Raw genomic sequence first — 22,849 nt, 5'->3', positions numbered from 1 at the left:
TGATTATTTAACTTAGAAACGGCAGCCCTTGGGGCTGTGGCCGCAGCCTCGCAGAAGTACCTGCACGTTGCTGAAAAGCCCAAGCCTGCATGCACTGCCTGCCTCAGCGCAGGCGGCTCAACAGCTGCAAACCGCACCAAAAGCAAAGAAGCGAAAAGTGTAATAAAGTGATTTCCTGCGGGTTTGGGGCCGCCCGTGTTTTTACCGAAGCTCCCCAGAGTCCTCCCCGGCCCCTGCCCTCGGGCTCCTCCCGGCCCCCAGGGGGCGCGCCAGGCCGCCCGGCCCCGCCGGAAGGAGGCGCCCCCGCCCCCGCCCACCTTCTAACATCGAGGCGCCCCATTGGCCGCGCCGACTGCTAGGCGCCCCGGCGGGTGGGCGGCGGCGGCGGCGCTATGGCGGATCGGTTAACACAGCTGCAGGACGCGGTGAACTCGGTGAGTGCCGCGCCAGGAGCGCCGCTTTCTCCCCCCCCCCCCCTCCGCCCCATCTCCCCGACGGCCATGCCCCTGCTCACCGGCCGTGAGGGGAGGGGCGGGGGGGGGAAGGCAAGGCCCTGCCCCCGCGGCCTCCGCCGCCGCGCCCGGCCGTTGTTAGCCGTTGGGTGCGCGAGGGGGCGCGAGCGGCGGGCGGGGCGCAGCCGAGGCGCAGCCGAGGGCTCCGCGGCCGGCGGCGGCCCGGCGGCTGCTCCCCCTGGCGGTCACGGGGAACCCCGGGGGGAAGCCGTGCCGCGTGAGGGCCACTGGCATGAAAAATAAGCCTGACATGTCCCTAGATTTAAATAAATCAACCATCTTTTTACTGCCTGCAGCTCGCAGACCAGTTCTGTAACGCCATCGGCGTGTTGCAGCAGTGTGGCCCCCCTGCCTCTTTCAGCAACATTCAGACAGCAATAAACAAAGATCAGCCTGCTAATCCAACAGAAGGCAAGTCTTTATTTCTGCGTCTGCCAACTCAATGCAAACATGTTCTGGTATAGTATATGCAGTAATTCAAAATTTGTACTTTATTTTGCGTTCAGCAAGCATAATTCCAGCAGTAACTGGAAGAGTGGTTCAAGTTGAGTCCTAAGTTGATGTCAGCTGCACCTGCTGTATAAGATTGTGCTAATGGAAACATTTAAGTGCTGAAATGCAGTTTCTGTGGTTTCCTTGTGCAGATACAGTAAGCTTTCAGATATAATAGGACTTTAATAGGGCTCATTTTAAGAGGACTGCTATGAGACATTTTTACTGACTTGTCCATTATTTTGAAAAATATTTTTTATGAGAATGAGTGTAATTTTTATGAAATCATGCATGAGTTTAAAACTCTCCATCTTACCATTTTAACTTGTGTTTGTTCAGGCATTATCTGCTTATCTAATTGATTAAACAATAGTATCTTGTTAAATTCCCCTGATGGCATTTGGGCTTGGGGGGTGGTGGAGAGAAAAGGATCTAATCTGTGGCATTGCAACTGGAAAGCAAACTGAAAGAAAATTCTTCCCTCAGTCTGAGAATTTCAAGTTAGTATTTAAATAAGCATGTTATTCTAATCCTGGATACCTTTCAATGCTTCTGTGGATGTTATGGTCAAAACATATTGCTAACTGATAATTTCTTTTTTTTGGTTGGTGTGTATTTTCCTGAGAAAATTTTGCATGTATCTTGTATCAGATTAGATTTGACTATTGGAATATCAGGGGAGACTCGTTTGGAGTGCAATGATGCTCTTTTCAGGACAGCTGTTGCCTCATCCTTCATTAGTTTGCTTTCTGATATGGGAATTAGTTGGAAGCAAGCAAACCTTTCAGCTAGCTTCTCCTCATGTTACTAGCTGCTGTCCCAGGTACTGGCATCAACATGATGACTTTGGAGCTCAGAGGTTTGTTAAGGTCTTAAAATGGTAGTCCACGATTATTTTCTGTTTTGTTTTGTCCTGAAGCTCTGAATAAAGTGAATTCAGTAAAATCCTACAGCCAAATTAGTGATGCTGATTAGACCAAACTAAACTATCAGTTGCATGTCATCAGATACCTAAAGTCTTAATACCTTAAAACTTTGTGCGTGGAACACTTATTTACAACCCAAGAGTATATATGTGTGGATGCTGAGCAAGCTTTAATGGGTTTGTATGTTTGTTTGTTTGTTTTTTGATTAAAGTCAGGTCTACCTTTGAGAATGTCAATCTCTGTTATAGATTTTACCATTAGAAAATATTTTGTCTTGCTGCATGGAAGATCTTTGGAAGCAATCAGCATAAAATGTGTAAGACCTTAAATTATAAGCTAAGGAGGACTGTCTCAATATTTTAGCTATAGTTATGAACTTCCAAGTCAAACTCAAGGTGATTAAAGATGCCTTCTGCCTTATAGTGCCTCTTTGAAAGAACTGTATGCACTTTTAATATGATTTTGTAGCTAAATTAAGATCTGTTATGAACTTATCTTTTCCATTTCTTAGTGACAATTTAACTTTTCCTGTGTCTGATTTTTTTTTTTCTTTCCCCTCAAAAAATCTTCTCAAATTCTATCAGTATTGGTCTGTTGCTTGACAGAATTTAAACAGTCCATACATTTGAATCTCTGTTACTATTTTCCTGTAACTTCTAGTGTTCTTATACATAATGGCAGATTTCAAGGCAAGGACTGAAAGGTTAAATGAGTTGCTAGCTATTTCTGAATACTTAATGTAGGGACTAGGACACTTAATACCTTAACTAGTATTTTCTTAAGTGTCTGACCATGATGGAGTTCTAGTTATTTTCTCATTTTATACAAGGAACAGTGCGAGAAGAAATTTTAACATTTGGAATGCTTCAGGTCTTTTGAATTTTCTGTACTCTATATGCAGAATTGTGCTTATTTCTAATAATGTATTGAGTAGGCTGATTTTTTTTTTTAATTTTTTTTTTTTAAGAATACGCCCAACTGTTTGCAGCACTGATTGCACGAACTGCAAAGGATATTGATGTTCTAATAGATTCTTTGCCTAGCGAGGAATCGACAGCTGCTTTGCAGGTAAGAGCATTCTTAATTAAACTATCAAAACATAATTGAAGACAGCTAGCTTTCTTTCTTTCTTTCTTTCTTTCTTTCTTTCTTTCTTTCAACACACTTTCTTACTCTTTAGGCCATGTAATCTTGAAAAATGGCTTCAATATAAGCCTGAATTTTTCATGAGGTTAGCCTATGAATTCTTTATAGGCTTACTGGAAATTCTACTTCTTGCATCTAGTTCTAAATTAAATTATACACAGTGAGAATATTTTAAACTTATTTTTCTCTTAGAAGGGTTTCAAAAATTCTGCTTTTATGCTGCTTTTTATCACAGTACTGTAAACAGCTACTTGTTTTTTTCAGGCTGTTCAAATACTATTACAACAGATGCAACAGCACTGATATATTGGCTTTTTTTCTTGGATAACCTTTCATATTTTCTTGCCCATTGGATGTTTTATTTTGTATCTGCAGAGCCAATGTTTTACTAAAGCTTTATGTTCTCCTACAGTGTTACTGGTTGTTAAAGGGTTTGCCGTAAGCTTTAAATTCTCCAGCTCTGTCAGAGAACGGTTCTTTTTCACTTTTCACTATTAGGATGTCCTTTCTTGAACCAGGCAGCCAGACTTGCTGTTTTTCTTCCTTGCTCCTTCTTTCTTCAGACCAGAGGAAGTCTCTAGGAAGTGCTTGGGAACAGAAAGCAGTCACAAGCCAGGCAGCTATCAAAAGCTGTGGACAGTATCACAACCTCCATTCTTTGCCTTAGAAGAATCGAACTGCTGCAAACAGCTTGTGAACCTTTTTGCAACACTCAGCTGTTCCTTGCTTCTGAAGAATGCCTTTGACCCATAATTTGAAGAATGCCATTATACTTCTTAGCTGTTCTTTCTACAGATCTTGCCTATTAAACAGCATCCTTTTTTTTCCTTTCAGAGTTGCCATGATTTTCAGACATTTTACTTCTAAATTTACAAAAGTATTTTCTTTCTTGTATGCAATGAAGATGCAAAGAATTCTGTTCCTCTGAGAACACCAGAGCTGTTTTAAGATCATTTGAAGGTTTTACGCTTGGCTTGTTAATCTGTGACTATTCAAAGACACTTTACAAAAGCCTTTAGAGACGCCTACTGGGCCAAGCACAAATAGCTTAGCAGCTACATTGCATTTGGTTTCAAACAGAGGAGGTTAAATTTGGAAACTTTGCTAGTCATAATAATTGTTGAACATACTAATTGGGTATGTTATCACCAGCATAATACTAGCTCTGTATTTAATAGCTGAAGATAGTTTTCTTGTTGCAGACAAATTATAGGCTTCTCTCATGATGAACTGGGCTTGGTCATAGTGACAGCTGATGCAAGGAAACAAGAGTGCTCCAGAAAGAGGATTTGGTTATCTGACTGGGGCATGCTTTCCTCTGAGTTGATATTCTTAGTTCCTTGCTCTGCTCTTAATGCAGAGCTTGGTTTCACCAGAATCTCTGATGTTTTTGCTTGGTTTTGAATCCAGATATAATTTAGCCTGGTTTTCACCATTTACATATTCTAGTTTGGATTTTTAGTTTATTTTGTTTAAATTGGTACAATATTAAAGATCAATGTGACTTCCATTAAAAAGACTGTTTAAGAGATGCTTGAAATACTCTAAAATACTCAATATAGGTTTTGTTGTGAAGTGGTAGATATGTGGTTAGTTAGAGCTGTACTTAGGCCAATCTATTTTTGATGCTAATGCTGTTTTGGTATGTTTCAAATCTGAGGTTTGTCTTAAATGGTAAGAGGGGCTGCCATGTTAATTCTCAACACAGTTTCTCAGTCCCTCTTTTACTCTTGTGTTCAGACTGGTAATATATATTCCGTGCAGATCTGTGGCTTACCTGCAGTCAACTATTTAACAGCTGAGACTGAAGTTATTGAGCTGGATTCTAATTCCCATACTTCTACACTTGTTGTCTTCCTCCTCCTCTGATCCTTGCTCTAAGGGTCAAAAAGACCTTTGTTGTCTTCCTTCATGCATATATTAAATAACCTTCAGCAAAGACATAAGCCTTGCAGAGAGGCAGATGACTATGTTAGAATTTGCCAGTTAGTTTAAGCATGACTTTTTAAAAAGCCTGTATATAGACCTGGGTATTTTTTAAAAGCCTTATCAACCTGAAACAGTTCTGTATTTTGTCTTTTTTGCATTTGAGTTAAGCAAGTTTGAGTAGTTTTAAATTTGGTAAATGTTTTATCTGAATTTTGAAGCTCAAGTGTTTTATTTCACAACTAAAATTTGTCTAGCTTAAAAACTATTTGGTTCTGAACAAAATATGAAAAGAAAAAATATATCGTTAAATAAGACAGTGTCATGCAATATATGTTATTTCATAGGAAGATTTATAGAAGCTATGTTTGCATCTTACCGACCCCCTTTCAGTAAGGGAGGCTGTTCAGTTTTCACTTATCAGGAAACCTGCACCAAGCTAAAAGTTGTAATCTGAAAGAAATAAACACCAAAATTCACCAAATAAAGATGTTAACTCCATGTGGAAATGTGTTCTCTTTTAGACTGCAACCTATAATGAATGGCTGTCAAATCAGTAGCCTCTAATTCAGGGGCTAAAGAGAGAATCTTTATTTTAGGGAGTGCCTCAACTTCCTTTGGTAGCAAAGTCAATTTTGTATTATGTTTGAAGGTCCTTATTTTTCCCTTTTATTTTAAAGGCTGCTAGTCTGTATCGATTAGAAGAAGAAAATCATGAAGCAGCTGCCCGTCTGGAAGAGGTAGTTTATCGTGGGGATATGCTACTGGAAAAGATACAGAGTGCTCTCGCAGATATTGCTCAGTCCCAGCTGAAGACAAGAAGCGATACGCACAGCCAGCCCGTTCCAGACTCATAGCACCAGGGGGCAGCGCTCTGCTGCAAAACTGAACTGCAGAAAGTCCTGTTGAAAACACAGCTCTGTCTCCTAGGGACTGTAGCACTGAGCCTTACTCTTGTGGGACTCTGAAGTGCTTTGATCACTGGTAAAAATGTCTTTTATCAAAGCTCAAACTCCAGGTTTGGTATGAGAATCACTTATATTGTAGAATTGGTGTTTCTGTTGTAGAATTACACATCTTAATGTATATTTCCCTGACTTAAAATATTAATTACTTAAATTTCTTTTTTGTTCATAAATATGTCTGACTTTAATCTGGTTTGTCATCTTCATAATACAGGTTTTAGTCCTGAAAGGGAATTCATAAGGAAAGTATTTTTAAGAGTGTAATTCACCCACCTCTACTTTCAAACTTTGTTCTTGGTGTGTTTTTTTTATTAATTTTTTCTTTTTGTAAGGCTTAAACATGGAAACACTGTTTAAATTGTCTAGCATTTTCTCCATTAATTCAGGCAATCTGAGGTGAGCACAGTGCTGGCCATCTATTTTAATTAACAGAAATGATAATTAAACAGTTTGTATTTCTGCTTGGCCATTTTACCACAGAGTAAGTAAAGGGATAAGTAAACTCCAGAGCTTGCGGAGTAAGTGTTCTTGCTAGTGCATCTCACTGAAAAAGTTACGTGTGCAGATACCTGATCTTGATATTTCTTATTGTTTGTAATTCACAAGTGGTTCTTTGACTCCATTATTGCTACTGACACACTGACTGTCACTTGCTACTACTGTTTCTCTGCTTCTGCTGATGTTTTGCATTCTCCTGGCAACTGGTGAGTGCCTCTAAAGCACATAGTGTTGAGGAAGCATTGGAGGAGTCTGAGAAGACCCCAAAAGTATCTGTGAGAGCAACTAGCAATGAGAAAACTAAAAATAATTTATTATATAATATCACTTTTCAGTGTAAGCAGTTGCTTATAATATCGCTTTCCAATGTAAGCAGTTGCTTACATGAATGCTGTGATCATAAGCCACAAGAGGTGTAGTCTCCAGTGTGAGAGGTTTTCTGTTTTTCTTCACACACAGAATAAATTTGTGCTCCTTCTACTAGGACTTTAGAAGTACAATTCTCTTCTGTATGAAAAATAAACCAGATATTTTGGGCTTTGGTACATGAGCTTGGAGTTGAACCTTTTACTGCTAATTATCATCTATATTTTTGAATTAGCTGTCTTGCATTACTGTAGGATGGTGTTTATTTCCACATAATGTATCTGCTCATTTCCTGATCAAAACTACCTATTTCTATATATTGGACATACTGTCATTAGCATAAAAGTTGCATGGGTTTTGCTATTGCATATAGGCAGGTAAGAGCAATTCAAATGTGTCTTTAGCAATCCGATCCGTAGAGATTTGGATCTGGCTGCTTACTACACTATGCTAATAAAAGGAAGAGTATAACATGGCACAGGATATATCTTGTAGACAGTCTGTTTTGAGGATTAAAAAATACAAAGCTGTTCCTACATGTAACAAATGCTAACATCTAAGTAATCAAATAATATTTGATTAAATATTTAATGGTATTTAATAAAAATTACATCTCTGTAGTCATAAATTTAGTCTGCTATTGTGAGGCGCTCATACTATACAGATTTCACAGAAGGAAAAACAGCTGGGGCAGTGAGCAGGCTACACCATGGCCCCAGTTCTGTAATGGGATCCTAAGGCTGTGGCGATTTACTAAGCCATGTAAATATCCCCATTTTCTGTTGAAGCTTGAAGACCCAAATTTTCATTTAAAACAAGTCTTGGTCTGTTCTTTTCAGAAAAAAATAAAAATGCATCCAGTGCATTGCAGATTGTTATGTGCAAAACTAGTGGACACGGAAAACTTTGAAAAGTTTGGGTTTTGTTTGTGAGTTTTTATTGGAAATTGAGACCTTTTAATTTGGGGCTTGTACATTGCTGGAAAAGGGACTAGCTCATCACGGTAGATTCCCAGCTATAGCTTAACACCTGCATATAACCTCAAATGTATTTTGTTAACTTGGAAACTTTCACTATGGGAGATGGTGTACATCTTCAGTAACGTTACACTTCTTTTAATTTCCTATCTTTTGTCTTTCAGTGCTTGGAAACTGATATATTACTGCTGCCTAGTATTGCTTTACTGTACAAATTTTCTTATATTTGCTGTTTACTTTATTTGAATATACCAGCCCACTTTATATTAAAGTGTGTACTGGCATAAAACAGTTGATCACATGCAGAAGTAAACCATAACAGAGGTGTAAGCTCACTAGTATGTGCATGTGGTTTCTCAGTACTTTGCCTCTGTGTAGCTTTGCAAATGTTGCCAATTTAATAGGCATGTAGTTTGTGATACAGTGAAAGCAAGTAATACAATAAAGAAAAGAAAGTCAAAACCCTTTCTTTTTTTCCCTTGGGAATTAATACAGTGATTAGGTTAGTGAGTAGTACTGTCAGATCTGTGTGATCCCCACTAGTTCATGTACGTTGTGTTGCTGGACTAGTTACTGTAAATCCTTACCTTCTTTTTTAGAGTTTGCAGCTCTGTTTATAAGGTCATATATTTTTGCTGGATGTCAACATGAAGAAGCGGAAAAACAACCAATTAGCTACAGTTGCCTAATGCATTACATATGCATTACATTATGCCTACAGCATTAGATTGGGACTTGGAGAGGCTGATTCTTTTTTCCCCTCTATTACACATGTGCTGATTTGTCCAGCCCCTGCTCTTGATGCCCATATTTGTTTAAAAAACAAATGGTATGGTAGTAATCATAGTGATCTCCTTGGGGGGCTACTTTGGTTGATACAGTTATATTCATGCACGAATTGTAGGGCTTGCAGCATTATGTCTGTATCTTTTAGTACTCTGACTTTCAGTTAAAAAAAAAAGGGGGGGGGGAGTTGGGGAGCAGGCAAAAGTAAAGTAAGGCAAAGGCTTTTGGAAGAAGGCATTGTATCTTCCCTGAAATGTCATGGCTGAGTCTGAACTGTTTTTAATGCTCACTGAAAAACAAAAAAAAACAAGCAAAAAAACACACCAAAACAAAAAAGACCCCAACACCCCAACGTAACAGTTGCTAACAAAAGTATTGGGTTATATGGGAGAGAGCTGTAAAAGAAAACGTGTTGAGACAAGAGACTAAGCGGAGGTAAAGCATCATGGGAAGGAAACAAAAATATTGAGCAAGATATAATATGCAAAACCATTTTATGTTGGACAAGGAGTACTGCCCAGTGAACAAATTGTGCTTTGAAGAAAGATAGCACAGAGCATAATGGAAAATTCCACTGAAAAACAATCTCAACCACTTCAAACGAGCAAGAGCATTTCATGCTGAGAATCCATACAGCCCACTGGCAAACATGTTGGAATCAATTTAGTAAATACAAGTGGCTGATCAAAGTCTAGTATTCTTTACTATAAACAACCATGCTTGGAGGAAAGGAACACCTCACAGCAGCTGTTCTCATTTTCAGAAGCTAGAAGAGGGAGAAATTCGTATACTTGTTTTTAAAGATATGGGAAAAAGTGCATTAATAATATTTTAGCTTTGTGTCTTTGTAACATTAATCCTGACTCATTATCACAGGTGATCTGTGGAGACCTGGGTTCTTCTGCCATGTGTGGCACGGGGAGAGGGAGGGAAGGGAGTCCTGGCTGCCTCCAGGGAATTGACAGCAAGAGACTGGGAGTTTGCAATGACACATGCAGGAGACTGCCTGGCTGGGAAGCAGCTCTGCTGAAATGGACCTGGGGGTCTTCGCAGACAGCAAGTTCAACATGAGCCAGCAGCGGGGCCTGGCAGCAAAAAAGGCCAACAGCCTCCTGGCTGTATTGACAGTAGCACAGCCAGTAGGTTGAGGGAAGTGATTATCCCCTTCTGCTCAGCACTTGTTAGACCACATCTGGAACACTGTGTCCAGTTTTGGGCCCCCAATATGAAAAATGTTGATAAACTGGAGCAAGTTCAGATGAAGACCACCAAGATGGCTGGGGGCTGGAGCACTTGCCCTGTGAGGACAGGTTAAGGGAGCTGGGCTTTTTCAGTCTAGAGAAGAGATGGCTTCCAGGGGACCTAAAAGCACCCTGCCAGTACATAACAGCAAGGTTATGGAGATGGAGCCAAGCTCTTCACAGTGATGCTTGGTGGGAGGATGAGAGACAATGGGCATAAATTGAAAAGAGAGGTTCAGACTGGATACAAGGAAGAACTTTTTCACCAGTAGAACAGTTAATTGTTAGAACAGAGAAGCTGGAAATCCATGGGATTTTTCAAGACCTGACTGGATGAAGCCCTGAGTAACCTAGTTTGACTTCATGGCTGACCCACCTTTGAGCAGGAGGTTGGACTCGAGACCTGAAGTTTCTTCTAACCTGAATGATCCTGTGATCCTGTGGATACTATGCATATTAATGGTTTCACAAAGAACAAGAAAGTATTCAGAATGTTCTTGCTGTCTTTCTCCTTTTCTGAAAAGGCAGGTCTGGAGGACGGGAAACTTAAAGTATCCAGTGTCAGCTTCATTTTTATTGATGAGATCTTGTGATGTAGGTCTGCACTGGAAGGCCATTGAGTTATCTTATGTGCAGTGTGAAATTCCATGCTGTAGTGACCCAAGTTTCCAACAGGTGCCCTTGGAGAGCGTGATATGCAAAATCCACATCCTACACTTAGAGAAAATTGATCTGTCAGATGATGCTGACTCATTATTAGACAAAGGCAGACTCCTCTAAAGAAAGAAGTTGTATTTGTGTTTTATATAGCTTGTTATGTAGTCTTACGTAAGAAATAATTAAAGCCCTATTTTCAGCCACCTAACCTGAGATGAGAGCAAAGTTTTTGGTAGATTTTTCTTTCAAAGCTATGGAAGAAAGTTTGAATGACTTTTATTAACTTAGGAACAAATTGTTGATTGACTGACAGAACCTTTTAACCTCTAACTCCTAGAACTATGTTCTAGCAACAAAGGGAATAAGAATACAAAGTTTGTAAGTGAGGTGTTGCTTCATGCTCCAAATATGTCAGACACTGTATTTTATGCACTGGCAATGAGTGCCATCCAAAGTGGAAATGATCTTTGAGAAGTTTTTGTCTATCTTAGCACAGTTAGTGTAGCATGCTTTGGGTGAGTATGGCTTCACAATTATTATACAGCCTTTGTATACACACTTTGTTTTTATGTTTATTTTTGTTTCTTGGAAAGCTTTGTAGGAAACCTTGCTTCTTCATGGTAGGTTAAACAAGCAGAACAGGGACTTTATAATCTTGCTGCTGCTGTACTCACCAACACAGACAAGTAGCTAAGCACATCCAAGTCCCGCTCTGAGCACAAAAGAGCTATCTATCTATTTTACGACTGTTTAGGCTGTCACCGTGTTTCTTCTGAATTTCCATTTATAGCTAACATTCATGTAGCGTAGCACAATAATACAAACTGACCTTCCCACGACTCTTTTAACTTGATATTTACTTACTATAAATATTACCTGTATTGAGAAGGCTCCTAGACTTAGCCTCCTTAAACTTACACACTTCACTAAAGGCCTAAATGAATTAAGCTTGTGAAGTGGAAATTTGTAGCAGAGTAGGGACTGTGCAATTTGGCTGCAAAACATGCTTTCTCCACCCTGCCTACATATAAAGAGAAGATTGAAATAGAAGCCCTCTTTCAGGAAACAATGTACTTCATTCTATGGCTGTGTGGGAGAGCAATTGACTACACATTAACTTTCCACAAGTGCTAGAGGAAAATCATAATTGTTTTCCCAAGTCACAGTCCAAGGGAGGGAGGCCACATTCATAAAATGAAGAACGTCCTAGAAGCTAAGAGTTCAGGAGAAGAGGGCTCTTGCACCAAGACTGTACTCAGATTGCGGAGAAGGGGCTTCAGCAGGTGCCTCTCTGGTGTCTTCTTCAGGTAGAATGATGAAAGAGGTAACAGTGTGCCAGCTCGGTGCCTGGGGAATTGCTTTCAGTCAGGAAAACCAGGGGAAGGCAAATTTTACTTCAGTGCTAAAGAAGAGGGATTTTAAAGGAAAACTGTCAGGATGGATGTCATACAATTGCATGCAACATATCAAAGTGTACCCTCCTGAAAGAAAACAGTTGCCTCTCTTTGCTTTTCAGAAGGTATCAGGAAAAGAATAGGTTGTGTTTACAGCTGTTCTGCCATTTTATTTTGAATGTTTATAGTAACAAACACTCAACATAAGCAAGCATAATTTTGATAATGGGGCAGTTTTCAGATCTTCCTCTCCTCATGCGACACAGAGCATTGTATGTGTTTAACAAACCTGGGATTGATAGGAGAGCTTTGGCAAGAGAGGTTTTCAGTGCATCCTTTTCACTTGGCATTGTTTCAAAAACTGCAAAGAGCTGCTGTCAGAAAGGTTTCTCTGGTACAGTGATGCAATGAGAGTGCAATAATTCATCCAACTTCCACTGTAAAAAAACAGCAGAATCATCTGGGTATTGTAAAATGGCATTTGATGAAGAGGAATCAAACCCTTTATTTCAGTGGGACTCTGTATGTGTGTGTAAAGCTAAGCAAGTATGCTACTTCTTAGGCTCCTCAGAGTGGGGCATATTCCTCTCTGTACATTTACCACGTGATTTACAAACAGAGGCACCTCACAAAATGATGGAGGGGAAGCACTGCAGTGCACAAGAAGAAACATTTTAGACCACTTCAAGGGCAGTGAGTGGGTATTTACATGTCCAGCTAGCCTTGGACCCCCTGCTCAGGTATCTTCCCCTCTCTCTTCCTGCACCACCTTTCTCTTCCTCATGTGGCTCCTACTACATGGCTCTCTCTTACGTCTTGTAGTCAGGGTCGGGGCATATCCAGGATATGCCTTTAGACTCATGAATGTAAAAGCTGAGGCGCAACTAAATTGGATACCTAGAGGAGACACAATACACCTCCTTCCCCAAAAGTCATGGAGTTTGAATGTAAAATTATACAACTTGTTAAAATGTACTTTGTACATTTTGTTTAAATGTAATTTGTACTTTGGGAACCAGCTGTGTAATTCAACAGGTGCCTACAGCTGATCTAGGTGATGTGTTCCAACTTGCTTTAGGCATCCAAGAACCTAAACTGCACTGATTTTAGAAATCACTTCCAGCAAAGGAGAGCTGAAGTTCCTAGGCAGTATCGAAGCAGTCGTGTGATTCTCCTCAGTGTGTCAGGCAGCTGTATGACCACAACTTCTCTGCATTACAAGAGCACAGAGCGGGACCTGCCCTTGCTCACACCAACCAATGGCAATGGGAATCCTTCCAGTGACTCCAGCAAGCTGTGGAGGAGGCCCCTTGTAGGCTTAGACAGAGTGAAAGCCTCTAATGAAGCAGAATGAGAAGTTCTGGCTTGTTTCAGTGTGCTCAAGCATGCGAAGTGCAATTCCACTGAGAGCATTAGTATTTCTCATCTGAGAACAACTGTGTTTGACTGCTTCCCTATCTTGCTTCCTCTAAAGGTATTTTGTAGCAGCAGCAGTGTAGAGCCTCATTAACCTGTGTGGTTCATTCTACCTGAGTCCTTAACTGACCAGTTAAGAGTAACACCAAATTAATCCTCTCTAACAGGAAAGTGTAATCAGGTGGTTAGGCATGCTAGAAGGCATTATTTTGACTTTAGCATGTAGTTAAAGGCTGGGGAGTAAGGGATCAATTTTCTTTATGCAAAAGTTGTATCATAAACTTATATTTAAGAGTTAGGAAAATCACTAGGTATTTGTAGATGCCAGTATCCCTTAACTGTGTTACTTGTTAGTTATGGCTAGGTCATATTTAATCATCTGTTGTGTGATAGTGCATACAGACCCCATCTGAAGTCCTTGACTTTGATGTGCTTTGGAACAGACCATAAATTGGTAAGTTAAAACATCAGAAAAGCAGCTAGAATGAGCCAAACTTATTCCAATGACACTGCCCCAGGAAGAATGCTATGGAGCAGTATCAGAAATGAATCCAACCATTTAGGATAATAAGTGGTAACTCTTACTATAGTAAGAAGAATTATACTTACATATTGCACAGCTCTTTAGGCTTGATTGCTACCAGAATAAAGCTGCGATAACATAACTTCTCTTTTTCTAAGAGCAAAAAAATGAAATTAAAGAGTAAATAAGTTGTAGTCTTAGCTTTGTAAAGGGAACTTGTGGTTGATTTCTTTTGATAACATCTGATACTGAGGTGTGGCAATTGAACTTCAACAGTTAACTGTACATTTTCCAGACTTATCTTTCTTCAGCAGCAAATCATGTTGTGATTTATGGCTTTCTGAAGAGTGATGGTTTATCTGAACTAACCATGAACACAGCTAGGGTTGGGTGGGGTACATGAATGTTGTGGCTTGCTTTGAAAGCTCTCTCTGGTGCTGCAGGGGTATTTCTGAACCATGGTTCAGGGTTAAACTGATTGTGAAATTTGAGTCTGGGAAGACATTTTCCCCAACAGCGATATAATTTAAATTATTTTTGTCCTTTTTGTGGCCTAGGGCTGGATCATTTCTTAGGATTATCTAGGCATTTCATCTAAGAAGTTTCTTACTAGTTGTAGGGGATGGGTACCTTGACAGTGCTTTTGATCACCCATGTTTGCTTCCTGTGGTACTCTGTAGCGTTTGTGACTCTTGACCGTTGGTACTGTAGCCTTATGGTATGAGCTGCTATTCTGTGGTTTCAGTGTCTGGCGATGCATGACTGGATGCATCTGAACTAAATACTTGCCATGTGGTTGTGTGCAATTGGACTTGCTCACCCTCTCAGTCCCTTTCATTTTCACCCTATGTTTAGACATAGTCATGGCACTTCTGATCTAACCTATGCACAAAACCTGACTTCTTTGTTTGGTGTTAACAGTCTGTTGCAGACATTTATTAGAATACTCTACTGAGATCAAGTGAATGTTCTTTCCTGAAAACAGGAGTGTAGGACTGCAATGAAGTGCTTGCAAGGAGACACTATAATGCAGAACCTTTAGTTATCTCTCTACTAGTGATTCATAACCCTGATGCTCTAAAAAACTCCTATATCAGACACAACAGAGCTGATTGTTGCACTTGCCAGAAATGTGCTGTTCTGGTATTTTACCCCTCATTAAAGATATGCTGAGGATAGGAGTGTGTCAAAATTGGTTGCAAGGAGGCGCCCGTCTTCTAGAGCTGGGTTCCTTTCTTTCAAAATCATCAGGCCTGCCCTTTCAGAACACATATTCAGGTAGGTCCTTTAACCTATAAGAGCAGCATTTTGAAATAACTGAGTTTGTGGTAGAAGACTGGGGTGAAATCCTTTTGGGTTATCTGTGCTTATGATTTTCAGAAGATACCCTAAGCACCACCCTATAAGACATCCTTGAGGTCCTATGCCCAGCTCTTCTCTCAAAGATGTTCCACCTTGCATGAAAGATTGAGAATGTGTAGAAGTGGTTTATACCCAAGGAGTCAATATATCAATGAAGAAGAGGGAAGACACAGATTCCAGTTCTTGCACAAACAAATACACAGAGTGAAAGTGCTCCAACAAGAAGAGGGATGCAAAGATTCACCACTCCAGAACAGCCTGTGACCCTGAAGTTAGGTCTCTGTACTGGAAGGTGAGTAGTCTAAGTTCAAATCCCCTCAGTCAAAATGATCTCCCTATGTCAAATTTAATATATACCAAACTTCGGGGTCAGATAGAGACTTGGGATGCACAATAAAAGGATTGTTGTGTGGAGAGAAAAAGACACCAAAGAAAAGAGTACTGCAGGAAGAAAATGGGGATGTAGTCGTCCCTTATTGATAATCAAACTCTCAAATAACCCATTTACTTGAGTTGTGTATTCCAAAAAGCGAAACTTCTGCATAGCATCTTGTGACAGGAGAAACATTCATTCTGAACTGGAATGAAGGGACAGAGAATTATTTTTTGTGGCTCAGATGCACCAGCTGAATATGGCTGTGACTACCTTTGTTATTTGCTTTGCCATACTTTTATCTGCTTTCTCTCTGAAACAAGGTTTTAATACAAGAAAATGTCCTGTCAGTTTGATCTTGTGATTTTTTGGCAAATCAAAATAATGCAATTAAATATTAAGGAACAGGGTAAGCAATGATGGAATAAATATCATGGGTCTTATACAGATCTTGGGGTGAGATTAGTTTGCCTATGTTTAACAGATACATACTGTTTACCCTGATGAAAAAGGTATTCTTTAGTATTACCTCATTTTGGTAATTTATAGGTTGACTTATTTTTTAGAATAGTTGCTGGAATGATGGGTCTGAAAACAAACTGCTCTCATTATCCACAAAGCAGGAAGAGTGCAAGCATTCTTCTGGCACTGACACTCCATTTGGAGGGACAGGTGTTATTCTTTGTCTGTTCAAACCTAGCATTTTTCTCAGAGCACTGAGAAGGGATTCCCCTTCTGTCCTTCATTACAGTCGTTTTAAGTAAACCTTTCCAATGAACCATGTTACCACTTCATTTCATGCTGGCCATTGCATATACATGAAATGATGTTAGCTTTGGTCAAAACTGCCTTTTGTTCCTGGGAAGGTTAGCAAATGCATTTGTCATGGTGAAGCATGGTGCAAGTCAATCAAGTGAAAAATCAATTGACCAAATTCTCCAGTGCAGAAAGGCTTGGAGGCTCCACCACATGCCAACTCTCTCTGCAGAGTGACAGGATAGAAGGACCAGGGAAGGACTAGGGCCTACCACAATTCAACAGGAGTTTAATGAGGCAAGTGTGTCCATTTCCCCCTGGGGATAGATGCACAAGGAAAGTCCAAAACTGCAGACTGCTTTGGGCACAGAAGAAGTTGTATGAACTCTGTATTTTGAGATGAGGGCTTGAAAGAGTTCCTTGTGCGATGCTGGTATTTTTTTCCTCAGTCAGAGAGGTGCTTCCAGCTCATGGACAGAAAAATAATACTCCTAATACAGTGAAGAAATTCAATCAGGCTTTTAAAACTTGCATATCTAAATGTTGCAAGTGAATTGAGATTTATAATAAAAATCTTGTGAAAATGGGAATAGGTTCAAAAAAAAAAAGCCTGAATGACCGAAAGATTGAGAAAACCAGAATATGTCACCAATATGCTTTAATTACTATTTAGTTACTCTTTATTAGTTCCCCTGTCACTGCTACAGCTTTCAGAAAACTAGCTCTGAAACTGTCTTTGTTTTGAGGAAGAAAAAGCAGTCTAGGCTGACTCACAGGTGTCTGGAAAGGCCAGAATAGTTGTCTTATTGCATATTTCATCACAATATTTTCAAGAAATTATTATAGAATGATGTCACCCAAGGAAAATGTCATACCACAAGAATTGCCCATAAGTTTGCCCTTATTAAGTAGGTTGAATAGTTCAGTCTGTGTTAATGGTTAAGCTGACCAGACGTGTCCCTAAACACAACATTCTCATTAGTGTCTTTCTTGGAGAGGCAGTGGGACAGGGGTTTGTGGGACTTATGTCATTCCCAAGTGTGCTATATTTACCTACCACATAGTTTTGTAAAATACCTCCTTTGACAGATCAGTTTTAAAAATAGCTTCAGGTGCTAAGCAGGGAGATGAATAATCACATTTGAAAGACTTCAGGGAGTTCTCAGATTCACTCCACAGGCACAGACATTTTAGATAGGCACAATTCTTCTTTTCTATTTCTTAAGGGTAGGCTGGCTTGACCTAAATACTAGTATAACAGAGTTTAACCAGGATGAAAGCTATTAAAAACAGCTAGCGAGATTGGGTAGCTAATTAAAAGAGAGAGTTAAAAGAAAACAAAAGGAGAACACTATCCATTTGTGTGCAGTGTTTTACTATTAAGTACTAAGGTCACCATATCATCCTTTAGAAACTTTTTTTAACCTAAGATTGTTGCTGGCTGTATTCAGCCTAGGAATTGAGGGGGTCTATACTGAGGAGAATGAAGCACCCTCCACTTTATTTAGTCAGTGGATGGTGTGCTTGTTCTACACCTCCTAAGCTCCATACCCTGATGGGTTAAGGATATTTACAGACTCATTAGAAATACAGACTCAAATATTTCTAAATGGCCTCCAACCACTGTGAAAAAGAAAACGATTATTCTAATCTGTGGTATGGAATTAGAGTAAAATTATTCTGAGTGTCAGAAGATGGGAGACAAAAAGAGGGAGAAGAGGAATTTGCCGATAGATGACAAACATAATAAAATACTGCAGACATTATACAACTGCTTGTTAGACTACTGCTTCGTCTAATCTTTTGTATCTTGTCTCCTTGACCCATCATCCCTTCTACCTTTAAAATGAGTTTAAGCTAAGGCACCTGGATTCACAACCTTGATCCCCAGGCAGAGAGGTCAGAAAACCCTCGAGCACTCCGCCAACCCCCTGCCTTTCATACATCCACTCTCCAAGGCTTTTCTACTTTCTATCTCATTTTTTGCCTGGCTTAAAAATATTTTTATCAGGCTGTGATTGTGTCTGACAGCTGCTGCCTGTGTCTGCCAACCTTCAACAACACCCTCGCCCCAGTCACCTCCCTGCACTCCCTCAAAGGCTCTCTGCCTTCAGGGACCTGGCATAGCTGCTCTCCCAAAACCCATCAGCCTCACAGTTGGCTCCACTGCTCAAAACCCCTTCACGGTGCTACATAAGCAACAGTCTCTCCAGAAACTCTGAGCTGCCATCTGAGGAGAGAGAATCTGCCATCAGAAGCTTCTTGGGGAAATCAGAAACGTTAGCCATGGGCTTTTATCATGCCTATTGTCAAGATTTAGGGGAAGGGGATTCTTTGCCAAGGGAGTTTGGAAAAAGAAAGAAAGGAATAACAAAATTGTTTGAATACTGACCTTCATCCCTCCCCCTACACCCTTCCTCATTTTTTCTCCTCACCTCATAAATACTACTTTTTGCTTGTGGAGGCCCAAGTTTCTGTGAGCTTGTAGCTCCCTCCCAGCCAGGACAGATGCTGTGTATGCTATGGGTTATGGGATGACAGTGGTTTAAAACTGCTCTAAAATGTGCTTGTGAGGCTTTCTCCCAACTGTGATTTTAGGTGCAGTGTTTTCCAGGCATTGCTGGTTGTCCTTATTCTTAAATGGCAGGGAAGCAGTTTGCTGAACACTTTTAAGTACCTCTGGCTTTTTCATGATATAAAAATATACCCGTCTTGACCTATTTTGAACTCCTTTCTTAAGAACACAATCTTAGTTGGTTTGAGGTTTTTAAAACCTTTCGGGAAGTATCTTAAGTACAGTGCATTAGACTTAGCCTTCCTTATGGCCCCGAATCAGCACTTAAGTGCAGGCACAACTTGATGTGTTAGAGCAATGGCATTTGCTTAAAGTTATGCACGGTCTGAAGTGCCTCTGCTGAGAAGCAATGGATCAGCGTTCTCATCCTGCTTTCTGTCTGCCCTGGACTGCAGAAATTAATGATCCAAGCAGAGGACTAAATCAATTGAATCCAAGCTATAGACTTCTTTAGAGAATGCTAGTGTCAGCTGGAGCTGTTGTAGCCAGCTCAGTTCACTGGCCAATATGCAGTAAAAGCCTTATTAGGGGCAGAAGCAGTGACACAAGCTTGAACCAAAATGCCAGACCCTAATGGCCCAAAACACCAGGGAAGGCTGGATCCAAGCCTGACTTTAATGGAACTTGCTTTCCCTCAGCACAGGCTGAGCCCCTTCATCACTCCCCTGGCTGCTGGAGAGACAGGCAAAGCCGTACTAGGAGCATTGTAAAAACTCAGACGGTTCCTGTCCCCCTATGCTACCCCCTGCCCAGAAGAAGCTGCCACATTGTTGTCAACATTGGTCTAAGGCTGTTTATGTCCGTGAACCAAAATTTTTGCACCTGCATCTGCAAGCCTGAATGTAGTTGGTCAAGCCCTTTCTAGATTCCCAGTGACACATTTCTGCATATAGTAATAGGTTCTTCTTGTAGACTGTGACACACGATTTTTACTGGCTTTGATCCAGAAAGCAATAGGCAACTCAGGATTTAAACCTGAAGTTATGAAGTAATGAGCTAACTCTAGGTACATTTTTCAGCTTTATCCCTAAATATCCCAATCCCGTCTTATAGCTCTGTGCATATAAATATGTATAGAGCTAGATACATACATACATACATACTACATTTGTCTGTAAACATGAATTTAAAGTATTTAATGTTTTCATATTATTCTATGCATTACTGTGAAAGATAATATGCTAAAAGATATATAAATAAATTATAATGATCAGGGATGTTACTGCTGTAATACTTGTGTGCTCACAAATATTACTAATTTCTCTGTGGAGTGTGGCAGCAAATGATAGGATAAGTGAGCTTCACTTACCACTGATGTTTCATTAATTGTCTGTTCATTTTCTCTCCCCCTGCCCTTGTGTCTCTTTTCTTGGATCCTTCTCCTGTTTTGTTTTTTTTCTCTCCCCTTCCCACTTGTCTCCTCACAGGATATGAGTAACTGCCACTGAAGTCAAACTGAGTTACTCACTTCCTCCATAAGGGAACTTGGATCCCTAAAGTTTACATTCTGAAGAATCACGCAAATATTTGCATGCCTATCTTGGAGTAGGAGAGAGGTCTGGGAGAACAGCCCTGTAAAGTTTCTAGTATTTCATGTGTTGAATCAGGTGGGGAAAAACACTGAAATGCTGTTTCATGAGGTATTTTTTGTGTCTGGAGTCGCACAGTAATACAGAAGCCTTCAAAAAACTGACATTATTAGATAAATGATGTGGTTTGGAAAAAGAAGTAAAATCGTGTATTTACTTTGGGGTTTCTTTTTGGTTCTTGTTATACCTACATTGCTTTGTCCAGGAGATTGTTTTATAAAGAATTTTTTTGGAGTTCAGCCAAGCACAAAGTTTTGTATTTACAAAAAATCTATAATCAAAGTTACAGATACGGTTAAACCAGACTGTCAGAACTGAATAGCCCCACTCTTCCACGGTGTTTGGAGCTTGTGTAGGAATTTCCCCAAGTACTCATTTGAACTTGAATCTCTATTGTGTATATATAGAGAACACAAAGCCCAGGTATAGAGAACTTTGCCCTTTAAGCAAACTAACCGTATCTTTAGATATTTACTCACAGCTTCCTCATGGCTTATGAGCCCCTCTGAACCATGTCTTTATAACACCTTCTGAATATACTACAGAACTGATATGAAGTAACAGCTACTGCTTACTGTTAATCCTGCTGTGTCTCCTGGGACCAGCCTGAAAATCTGGCTGACGGTCATGATATGGGCTGTTTGAAGATAATGCTGCCCCATATTTGTGTGTGCTTGTGGTAGGATTTCAAATAACTCTTTAACTCTAGGCCTTGGGTGAAGGTTAGAGTTGAGACAGACAACCTCTCATGATGGTTTCCTTAAATGGAGAACTCCCACTGGGCCAGGTCCTGCAGGTGATATAACTCTTAAGCCTGTAGTATTTGCGGTTATGTTTTCAAAGCTAAACTAGGCACCATGAAAAGAAGTGGGCACGACAATCAAAAAAGTCCATTCTTAGTATCGCTTGATCATACGCTGAACTGTGAGGATGAAATAAATGACTTTCAGTTTTACAGAACAACAAGGATCTTTCTGCCAGGCTGCAGGGTACAGTTTTGTACTCCTGCAGCTAAACTTACTGCCTTCAGCCAAGCAAACTTTACTTCAAGATACCTTTCTCCCTTTCATCTTCTAAAGATTTTCTTTCCTTTCTGTGCTTTTGCAGTGTTTGCTGCTCAGAATATTCTGGACTGAGTCTCTGAATGTCAGCAACTGTTGAGAGGCCTCTGAATAAGAAACTGAACTTCAACCCCACTGTGAGCAGAGTCACATGAGTGATGACTTTGGGTATAAGGGCTCAAACACAAAGAAGGATGTTGCCTTTATACCTACACAGTGCCAGAAGAAAACCTGCACAGCCATTTGTGGGTCCAGGGAAAAAGAAGTAGCATGAAAGTTGCTTCACAGAAATACATGTGACTTGCCATTCAGATAAGGCCAATATCTGCACTTGTTGAAGCCAGAGGTAAATCCCAGTAAATGCGATGGACAGGATAAGAACATAGAAATGAAACATAGTAGGAGTCACTTAAAAGAATGGTATATGGAAGAAACTCATTATAACACAAAGATTTCTCTTTTATTCTCAGCTTCACAAAAAAGATGAGATAATGATACAGTGGTCAGAAAATCTAGATATTTGTAAGAGGTTTTATGCTCTATGAGGTTGCTCCCCTGGAGAAAACTTGAGGAATCCTGCAAGTCTAGCTGGAATTAATGACCCTTCTGGCTGGGAGAGGAGGGAAAGAAATTACAGGAAGGCTGTACCAACAGGTCACCTGCAGTTTCAGCAGGGACGCCAAGTAGTTGTCCAGGGGGTTTCACAGACATCTCAGAGTGATACCTGCAAATGCTGCTGTCAGGCTTGTGTTTGGGGATTTCTGCCAAAGCAGGAAAGATGCATGGAGCCTCTCTTTTTCTGTCATCCATTCACTCATGCAGTGAATTTGTTTTGAAATAGTAGCTGGTGTGAATGATAATGTAAGCTTGATTTCAGCTTCTGGTGCATGCCTGTCAGGCTACCACAATCTCTGCCATAAATACTACCAGTGGAAGCAAAGAACTAAACAGTCAGGCAAGTGGAGCCAACCCTTGCCTAGTCCCGACCAACAGAAGAGTTGCTGCTTCAGAAGATCAGAGCTGAGAAGCACTGGCAGGGCAGCACCAGAGGAGAAGGTTGTCACATCTCCCTTTTTTTCAGGGCTAAATCCCAGCCCTCCACAAAGTCAGAGGCTAAAATACCACTAACCTTCCACAAGTGTATCTTCCTAGTACCTTTCAAGATGGACCTATGCTGACAACCATTGTTTTCCCCAAAGCAAAGGCTCCTTAAGAATTTTTTTTATCTGCCTTTTTAGAGGTTAATCAGACTAGTTCTTTTCCTGGTACAAAATCATATTCAAAATAAAATCTTGGAAAAGTCATTGC

At 40.3% G+C, this 22,849-nt stretch overlaps 1 protein-coding gene across 1 annotated transcript; it reads left to right on the top strand.

Moving 5' to 3' along the window:
- Nucleotides 1–352: 352 nt before the first annotated feature.
- MED21 (mediator complex subunit 21) lies at nt 353–7,438 on the top strand. The gene is made up of 4 exons (XM_067305861.1): nt 353–434; nt 809–923; nt 2,898–2,998; nt 5,683–7,438. The coding sequence occupies exons 1-4, from the start codon at nt 393–395 to the stop codon at nt 5,857–5,859; spliced, it is 435 nt and encodes a 144-aa protein (XP_067161962.1). The 5' UTR covers nt 353–392; the 3' UTR covers nt 5,860–7,438.
- The last annotated feature ends 15,411 nt before the right edge of the window (nt 7,439–22,849 follow it).

This window comes from Apteryx mantelli, chromosome 1, assembly GCF_036417845.1.
Source record: "Apteryx mantelli isolate bAptMan1 chromosome 1, bAptMan1.hap1, whole genome shotgun sequence".
Classification (NCBI taxonomy): domain Eukaryota; kingdom Metazoa; phylum Chordata; class Aves; order Apterygiformes; family Apterygidae; genus Apteryx; species Apteryx mantelli.
Note: the sequence above shows the minus strand (reverse complement) of the source record. Positions and strands in the feature narration are given on the sequence as shown.